This window comes from Vigna unguiculata, chromosome 6 (assembly GCF_004118075.2).
Source record: "Vigna unguiculata cultivar IT97K-499-35 chromosome 6, ASM411807v1, whole genome shotgun sequence".
Taxonomy (NCBI): Eukaryota; Viridiplantae; Streptophyta; class Magnoliopsida; order Fabales; family Fabaceae; genus Vigna; species Vigna unguiculata.
The window spans coordinates 16,322,824-16,332,531 of NC_040284.1; the positions used below are offsets into that span (position 1 = coordinate 16,322,824).

General features: G+C 29.8%; 1 protein-coding gene across 2 annotated transcripts; it reads left to right on the forward strand.

The window, feature by feature from the left end:
- The first annotated feature begins 2,212 nt into the window (after positions 1-2,212).
- Positions 2,213-9,487, forward strand: LOC114188034 (probable galacturonosyltransferase 15). 2 transcript variants are annotated; one of them, XM_028076518.1, is made up of 6 exons: positions 2,213-2,792; positions 4,715-4,758; positions 6,934-7,077; positions 7,500-8,075; positions 8,187-8,489; positions 8,771-9,487. In XM_028076518.1, exons 1-6 carry the CDS (start codon positions 2,564-2,566, stop codon positions 9,059-9,061), a joined length of 1,587 nt encoding a protein of 528 aa, XP_027932319.1. In that variant the 5' UTR covers positions 2,213-2,563; the 3' UTR covers positions 9,062-9,487. The 2 variants fall into 2 exon arrangements, with proteins under 2 accessions (XP_027932319.1, XP_027932320.1); XM_028076519.1 differs by having other exon boundaries at positions 2,664-2,792; positions 6,942-7,077.
- The last annotated feature ends 221 nt before the right edge of the window (positions 9,488-9,708 follow it).

The following is a 9,708-nucleotide window of genomic DNA, read 5'->3' on the forward strand; positions in this document are numbered from 1 at the left end:
ATATGTTTAGCGATCATAGATTGCGAGGACGATCTTGCGACAAGATCTCTATGTCCATCTGATCAGTTTCCTCTATTGAGTAAGTTGATTTTTGCTCAGTTCTCAGTCAATTCTTCTCTTCTATGCATGTGATTAGTGATGGATCACTTGTAGATTCTGAGTTTACCTTATGGGTCTTCTTTGATAAGTGGTTCTGATGATGTACTTTAATCCTATTTATGTTATTTTTAGGTTGAATTAGCAAAAAAAGTGTTTGCCATTATTTTAGGGCTGAGATTGATTGATCAAGTAAGGGAAGCTAATCAGAAATAGGAGTAATACGTCTGTATATATTTTGATATTTGCTATGGTTATTTTTGGAAGATAATTGTACTAGTATTTTAATATTTGTATTTACTGTTTATTTTATCATATCACTGTATACTGTGTTTAGTAGTTTATAATTATTAAATGAAATGTTTCAAAATATAATATTATAAAGTATTTTGTGTAATAAAGATACATAATTTCTTTTAATATTTGAGAAAAGAAATTATAATTATATCATTGTCAAAAGTAACAAATAACATCAAACCATTATAGAAAATAATAAAAAGTATAAAATGTATGTCCTAAAAATATAAACTCCATTCTCATCTCTATAATTCTTCAAGATTTTCCTAGATCATTCTTATCATTAATAAAAAAACAGCACTTTTCTATACTTTAAAGTTTTTAAATATTAATAATAATGATTACATAAAAAAGATTTTCTAATTATATGATAATTACTTCTGATACTTAAAACATTATTTTATTTATTTATTTTTAATTATAAAATATAATTAAGAATAAAATATAAAAATTAAATTTAAATTTGTCTTATAGGTTGTTGTAATTTTTTAATTTTAAAATGTAATTAAAAATAAATAAAAATATATAACATTTACATTATAAAGAGAACTATTTATATATTATTATAGATTATTAAAAATAATAATTTACAATTTAATATTTTTTAATTTCATCTACGAATTTTTTATAATTTTTGAAACACCTGGAAGAAGAGACACTCTTAACCAGCAAGACACACTCTTGTAGACTTTTTAATTTTATTCTTATTATTCAACTTTTTAATTTTGATTGAGTCCTTAATTTTACAATTTTTTAATATTTTAATTAATTAACTTCTTGAAAATACTATAAAATAATTTTGCGAGGTCTAATTAAAGTTCATTTTAACTAGGGTTAAATATGTTTTTGGTCCCTCAAGTTTCAGCGAAATTTGGAATTAGTCCCTCATCAAAACTTTTGACCAATTTGGTCCTTCATCTTTCAAAATGCGTGAATTTAGTCCTTTTAACCAAATTTTGTTAAGTTTATCTGACGTTTCAAGCGCATTTCATGATAGTATTTAAGTTAATATTGAAGCAAAAATGTGTCAAACAGTATAAATAATTTAAATACTATCATGAAATGCGCTTGAAATGTCAGATAAACTTAACAAAATTTGGTTAAAAGGACTAAATTCACGCATTTTGGAAGATGAAGGACTAAATTGGTCAAAAGTTTTGATGATGGACTAAACCCAAATTTCGCTCAAACTTGAGGGACCAAAAACATATTTAACCCTTTTAACAAAAGAACGTCGGAAATAAAATTGCACGATAATAAAAAATGAAAACAAAAGTTATAGATTTTCTGAAAAAACTAGAGTTAAAATATTAAAAAAACAAAAACTGTGAATATAGAAATGCAAATTAACCAAAATTAAAATCTAGTTTTAAAATAATATTACAAAATTTATCTAAAAAGGAGAAACGATGTATTTTTTTTTCATAATTAACTTAGAATATATTCAATAATATATTTTAGGAGGCTTTCTATCAATACAAAAATATCATTTAACTATAAATATAAGTTATTTAAATCGTATAAATACTTATACAAAAAAAAAATCAATTTAAAGAAAAAAATTAAAATTCATATTAAATGACTACTTTTGTAAAAATTCAGATTGTCAATGAAAACACAAGATGCTCGCTCCACAGCTGAAGCGACCACACAATTACACATTGGTGTCCCATCCATGCCACGTCACGCAGGTGTCGGCGAGATAACGAGTTAATGTCAAAATCGTAAATAGCCCCAAAAACCAATGCTAAAACAATAATTGCACATTCACCTCTTTTATAAATACCCAACGTGCTTCTTGCAATCTAATAATGTCCACGCCATCAAACGCGGCTTCCACATTCTCTCTCCAGAAACAAACCTTTTATGCTTTTTATTATTATCACAAAAACTAAAACAAATTAAATCTTCATTTTCTTTTCTATCTGTTTTTTCTCGGGATATTGTCGTAAAAAAAATCCAAAAGGAAAAGAAAAGAAGAAAATTCCGAACCCGTGAACTCTTTTTCCTACTCTTCTACAAATGCAATTTCTCTCTCTTAAACACTTTCTCGACCACGAACAGGAACACTCTCTCTCTTAGAGTGAAGTAATGAAGCTTCAGATCTTGTAGTGAACCGGAGATCCGGGAGAGATAGAGAGGAGTTGGATTGATTCATGGAAGTGCAGAGATGAAGTTCTACATATCGACGAAGGGAATTAGAAGAGTGACTATATCTAACGAAGACGGAAAAGGATCGGCGAAGACGACGACAACAGGGACCGGCGCTGGCTCCGGTCGCCGGATTTCTGCTCGGACGGTGTTTCCGGTGGTGGTGGTGCTCGGGATCGTGCTGCCGTTTCTGTTCGTGAGGATCGCGATCTTGATGCTGGAATCTGCTGCGGTTTGTTCCTCGTTGGGTAATCTATTCCCTTGCCTTTTCACTTTCTTCTTTTGTTTTTTTCTTTTACTTACTCTCACTCGGTCCAGTTATTTACTTTAGTTACTTTTTGTACACTTTGCGAAAAGAACATATCCATTTTTTAATTATTTTATTTCAAAAAATAATTGTTTTTCCTGAAGGTTAATCATTTTTAAAATAATTTAACTAATAATATGTACTGCATTCTTGTCCAATCACAATTTCTAAATGATTTCAGAGAGAACATATAAGGCAAGTTTTTTAATTCATATACGCACTGATTTTTGAAAAATTACTGGTTTATACCGTAAAATTTATTTAAATAATGATTTTTTTCTTATTTTCCTAGTGGACCATAAAAGCTAAGTCCTTTAATTAATATACTCTAGTAACTACATAATGTTTTGGATTTTTTTTCGACTTTAGAAGATAAGGTATAAATAAAGTCATTAAGTAGAAATCAGTGATTATAAATAACTCTAGATTTTGTCAAACATATATTTAGGTTAATTAGAATTTTAAATAATTGATTTTCCTAAGTAAAGAATGTAAGGAGAGAAATATAATGTTTGTATGTTTTTTATATTTATGTATTGGAAGTTATTTATTTTTATAATAATTATCATTTTCTGATTCATAATAATTGTTTTAAAAATAACTTTATAACATATTTTAATCAATTTACAGTATAATTTTTATTAAGTATATTAAACTTATCGAAAAATGAAAAGATATTATTTCTCTAAAAATTGCCTATTATTATCACTCCTAAAATCATATTGTTAGCTTTGTTTAATTAAATTTTATAATTTTCTCTGAATGGTTAATTTAAATAAGGGGATAGTAGTTAAATTGAGTCTAAGAACGAGGTTAGTATTTTTAAATTTATTTAAAATTTACTTTTACTCCCTTGTTATTTTTTTAAAGTTCAACAACATGATATAAATATAATGAAAAAAAAATGGTTAAATTTGTTTATAGTTTTAAAAAAATTAAAATATCTTCCAATTTTAATTTATATAAATTTGACAATAACTATTGAAAATATAATTTTATTTTTTTGTGTGAATATTCATTTTTGATGAAGCACGATTTAAAACTCGAAATATAACAACTGGATAATGTTGTAAGTAAATAGAATTAATGTTTTTAAAATAATTTTAAATGCATTGTATTATTTGTAATTTGATTTTCTGAAATCGACAAATATATGGGTTAAATATGTTTTTGGTCCCTTAACTTTTAGTAAATTTTGGAATCAGTCCATTTTGAAACTTTGAACCAATTTAGCCCTTGATCTTTCGAAATACGTGGATTTAGTCCTTTTAATCAAATTTTGGTAGGTTTATTTGATGGTTCGTACGCATTTTAGGATTATATTTAAGTTGCTTATACTGTTTGACACATTTTTACTTTAATGTTAAGTCAAATACTATCATGAAACGCACTTGAAATGTCAAATAAATCTAACATAATTTGATTAAAAGGACTAAACCCACATATTTCGAAAGATGAAGGACTAAATTGGTCTAAAGTTTCGAAATGGACTAATTCCAAAATTCAGTGGAAGTTAAGGGACCAAAAACATATTTAACCCCAAATATATCCTTTCATGCTATTTTAGATACACGTTCATTTTGAAATAATATGTAATTGAAATGATCACTTTTGGTTGGAGTTTCTTTGTTAGAAAGTTTCCCTCTTTTCTGAAAAATTGAAAATTTTCTTTTACAAGCTTATTCAAGACATGAAATTTATTTTTGAAGAAATTATTTACTGATTTTCATTTTAAGAAATGATGCTTATTCAGATTTGTAATAATTTTTTTTTGGAAAATTTGATAGTTTTAAGATTACTGAAAAAAGAAGATAAAAATTCATCTAGTTAATGACAGTATATGGGTGAAAATGATTGTTGCAGAATGTGCTGGGTTGAGGTTTTTCAATGGGGTTGACACGTCACTGGTAAGTATTTCATTTACCAAATTACCCTTTTTGTATTCTTTCTAGTTTAACTACTTTTTAATATCTTTCTTTCTTCTACCATCTCTCCCTAAAAAGTAATTAGCCAATTCTATTATTTACTTGATCTTCCGCTTCCATAATTAAATCAAGTTTATTGGAAAAATAAATTTATTGAAATTAGGATTTTTATATTATGAAAAGGAAAATCATGTTCAATAATACATACATTTTTTACAAGGACAGAGTCCAACTACAACTTTTAGGTGTACTATACTTTTTATCATTTTACCTAGTGCAATGTCAGGTAGGTTTCTCATCTTCAAATTTGTCAAAATGATTTTTTTTCTATAAACTAAACATCAAACCTCTTTTGGCTAAGAAAAAAGTCAAATACCTTTTTCAAATATAGTGGCTACAGTCGGATATGATCTTTAAAAAGTGATCCATGAATAATTAATTTATATATTAAAAAAGTGCAACTAGTAAAGAACGTCTACATATTAACAATTAAACAAGGTCCGTCTATTATATAATTTATCTAATTTTGATAAACCTAAAGTATTGTTATCCTCTTGTAAAGTTTGAATAATAATCATTTAACAATTATAGTTTGTCAGCATTTAGGTTGGGAGACAAATCCAATATTTAAAAATAAACAAAACCTAAAAGTTATGCAATTAAAAGGAGTTGGTGGATATGAGATTTAATTAAACTATATGGATTGCCATGAGATTTAAGGGGGGTTTGTCTATCTGTCACCAACTGAGACACAATCCTTTCCCATCTTACGTTGTTTTGAGAATATTAGACAACTTCAGAATGGATCATATCCATACATTATGCTGAATGAGAGATACTTTGTTGTTTCCTTTTCATTCACTTGCCATGATCCTTTGATCTTTATATTTCAACTTTTAAAATCTCCACTTCATGTGGTTGACATCGTTTGTCAGATGAGTTCGGAAAAAGACAAAGTAAAAGCTGAAGAATGGATATATATATATATATATATATATTTATCAATAAAAACCAATTCTAAATCTATCATTTTCTGGGTTACATTTTCTGATTTTTTTGCCCTATAACGTTTAATTTACCCCCTCAGTCTTTTGTTATTTCTTGGATTGGATTATATATTATTTAAACAGTTTAATTGACTTTCTTCTACAACTTAATTAAAATTCAAGTCAGTTTATGAAATACAAAATACATCTATTATATATTATTTAAACAGTTCATAAGTAAACTTGTTTTTAGACATAAAAAATTTGACGTTCTATTACTAAAATTATTGAAAAGATCCATGATATATCAACTGGTAATTGAAATAGATCTAAATCGAGAACAGTACATAAAACTTGTTTTCCCTATAAACAAAAAGTAAGGGAAAGAAAGAAAAAAATCCTACTAATTGGAATTGATCATATAATGCTACTGTGAGTGGGTATTGACGCACTTTCACAAGTTGCATTCTGATATCTGTGGGGCAACGAGCATGACCATGCCACTTGTAGTGCAATGATTTCTTTCCCGTCTACCTTTTTTTTTTTCTGCTTGTTGCTAGCTTCAGAACTTTTCTCACTGCTTCCAAGGTCTTTATGGTCTCTGTTCTTTTATTGAATCATCAAACTGACTGGTTGAGAAAGCATTAGATATTTTTTTTTTTAGTGGAACACACGTTTTACTATAAGTTTGTAATTACAATTAATTTATCTTTAAAGCAAACAATTTTAAAAGGGTTAAATATGTTCTTTTGGTTTTTTAACTTTGAGTGAAAATTGGAATTAGTCTCTGATCAAAACTTTAGTCCAATTTAGTCTTCAATTTAGTTATTTTAAACAAATTTTGTTAAGTTTATTTGACGTTTCAAACGTATTTCAAGATAACATTTGAGTTGTTTACATAATTTGACACATTTTTACTTCAATTCTAGTTGAGAAACGCATTTAAAATGTCAAATAAAATTTGAAAAGAACTAAAATAACATATATTTTTTAAAGATGGGAGATTAAATTGGTTTAAGATTTTAAAGAGAGACTAATTCTGATTTTTCACTAAAAGTTAAGGGTTCACGGTCTCTACTATAGACACGGACCATTCTATTAAATTTTTTAGAAAAAAAAAAATTGTTATTTTATGATCTGTTTTTTACTATGGTACTGCATGTTCTTGAAGGAACTCAGAGATGAGCTGATAAGAGCCCTAGTAGAGGCAAATGATGGTGATGTTAACGAGGGAGCAGGTTCATTCAATGAACTTGTGAAGGAGATGACCTCAAACCAAGATCTTAAGGCTTTTGCCTTCAAGACCAAATCCGTGGTATATGAAGTTTTTTACTGTCTTTGCTTTTTCTAGTTACTCTTTATGATGATGATCTTGATCTTTCGTTTTCCTCATGATTCCTTTTTTGTTTCTTTCTGATGTTGGTTTACAATCATGCGCGATTATATAGTAAATAACTGTCCTGACGTGCACATTTTAGGTGTGAAAATCACGAGAAGCCAATGTAACTAACTAGCCTACAAAACATAGGTATCATGATACTTGCATTCTTTTAACTTGATGAGTTCTAAAATAAGGAGGAATGTGGGTGAAGGGTAGTAACATCATAGTCCAAGTCTCGTTTACATGCATCATTGAATGATTTTCCAATGAAGCATACAAAAGATTCAATTCAGCAAATGCAATTGTGAAGTTTTAATCCTCTAAAAAAACATGCAATTTCTTCTGTTCATGTTCAGCTATCACAATTGGAACGCAAGGTGCAACTAGCAAGACAACAGGAATCAGTATTCTGGCATCTAGCTTCTCATGGTGTTCCGAAAAGTCTACATTGTCTTTGTCTAAAGTTGGCTGAAGAATACGCTGTAAATGCTATGGCCAGGTCTCGTCTACCTCCTCCTGAATTTGTATCTCGTCTTGTTGATCCCACCTTTCACCACATAGCTCTTCTCACTGACAATGTCCTTGCTGCATCTGTTGTCGTAACCTCTGCTGTTGAAACTTCAATCAACCCTGAAAAACTAGTTTTTCACATTGTTACTGACAAAAAAACTTATGCCCCCATGCATGCTTGGTTTGCCACCAATTCTGTTAAATCAGCAGTTGTGGAAGTTAAGGGACTTCACCAATACGACTGGTCCGAAGAAGTGAATACTGGTGTTAAAGAGATGCTGGAAACTAATCACTTAATTTGGAAGCAATACTATAACAAGGAAAAGGACCTCCGATATACTCAAGAACACAGCACATATTTGGAGGCTTTAAGGCCCAGCAGCGTCTCCTTGATGAATCAACTCCGCATGTACACGCCTGAGGTAATAATTAGTTATTTTCGGTAGCCCTCTGATTCAGTAATAATAACTGATAAAAACTCTAAATGCTTGGCGGTGATTGTTGCATCATCTGATTTTTGTCGACCACAACAGCTGTTTCCGGATCTCAGAAAGATAGTTTTCTTGGATGACGATGTTGTAATCCAACATGACATATCTTCTTTATGGGAACTAGATCTTAATGGAAAAGTCATCGGTTCTGTATTCAAGTCATGGTGCGGAGACAGTTGCTGCCCTGGAAGTAAATACATGAACTACTTGAACTTTTCACATCCTCAAGTATCATCGAAACTCCACGCTGATCACTGTGCATGGCTCTATGGCATGAATATATTTGATCTTGAAGCTTGGAGAAGAACAAACATAACGGAAACTTACCGTCATTGGTTGAAACTTGTAAGTTTTCGTTGACATAGTGTGCTTAATGAAGCCTGTACATTATCCTATTCAATGCATTTTGTTAAGTTTTCTCATGCAAGACACGGCTTAAATTTTCATTTTTTTTCATCAAAGTGTATCTTTCTTGATGAAGAACACGAGTGATTTGAGATGTTCATAATTGTTTATAGAAACACTCATTTAACATTTTCCCAAGTTTAATGAGAAAAACTCAATTCATTTCTTATGCTCATCTCTTGTAAATGTTTATGAACATCTATATTTATCTTATCTCGCAGAACCTGGAGTCTGGGACTACAATGTGGAATCCAGGAGTGCTTCCACCTGCATTGATTGCATTTGAGGGTCAAGTGCATCCTATAAATTCATCAATGCTAGTGTCTGAATTAGGTTATCGCCATCAATCAGAGGAAATTAGCAGGGAGAAATTGGAAGCTGCACCCATTATTCATTTCAGTGGCCCTGCAAAGCCATGGCTTGAAATTGGTTTCCCAGAGGTTCGAAGTTTGTGGAGTAGACGCGTAAATATCTCTAATAAGTTTATTAGGAGATGTAGAATTACAGGGTGAAGAAACAAAGTTTTTTCACCTCCAATATTTATTGAGATTGAACCAGTGATACCGTATGGGATTTCAGAGGGAAGAAGGCTCTGCTTTCAGTCTCTGACTCATGCGCTCTGCACATAAATATAGTAAATAGATGAAGTTACCATGCTACACCCTACTTGAAGCAGTATCTGTGGTTAAGTTATAGCATCATTCATCTAGGTGCCTGACATTACTGTAAATTTCTTTATCAAAATTACTTCTTTTAAGTGGAGAAATTGCGTGCATGTTTTCAACATTTAGATGCTTCTCTACTCTTGGTAAGGTTTTTCTTGAGCACTTATGATTAGTTTATGCATAACCCAAAAGTTTAGGAAAATTATGTGAATTTTTATTGCACAGGTTAATTTTAGCTTTTTATCTGTTTGATATATGTTTTTTCTTCTGGAAGTACTGTGAAAGGAGTTTGTCTTATTCTCTTATTTTATGAACATGGAGCTCATTACACAACAGTCAAAACTCAGAAACAAGTTGCAGCTGATGTAAAAATCAAAGGCAGTGCTCAATTAAACTCATTTGAAGAAATAAAAAAAGGAGAAAAAAGAACTCATGCTGTTCATTATTTTTTGGTCCATGGTTGTTGGCTCACTAAGGACAGTTTCTTTGTTGTC

Excerpts from the sequence above, each read along its gene's own strand:
- LOC114188034 (XM_028076518.1), top strand. The coding sequence starts at position 2,564 with ATGAAGTTCTACATATCGACGAAGGGAATTAGAAGAGTGACTATATCT. Across the intron at positions 7,078-7,499 it reads CCTTCAAGACCAAATCCGTG|CTATCACAATTGGAACGCAA; the intron begins GTATATGAAGTT and ends GTTCATGTTCAG. Across the intron at positions 8,076-8,186 it reads TCCGCATGTACACGCCTGAG|CTGTTTCCGGATCTCAGAAA; the intron begins GTAATAATTAGT and ends CGACCACAACAG.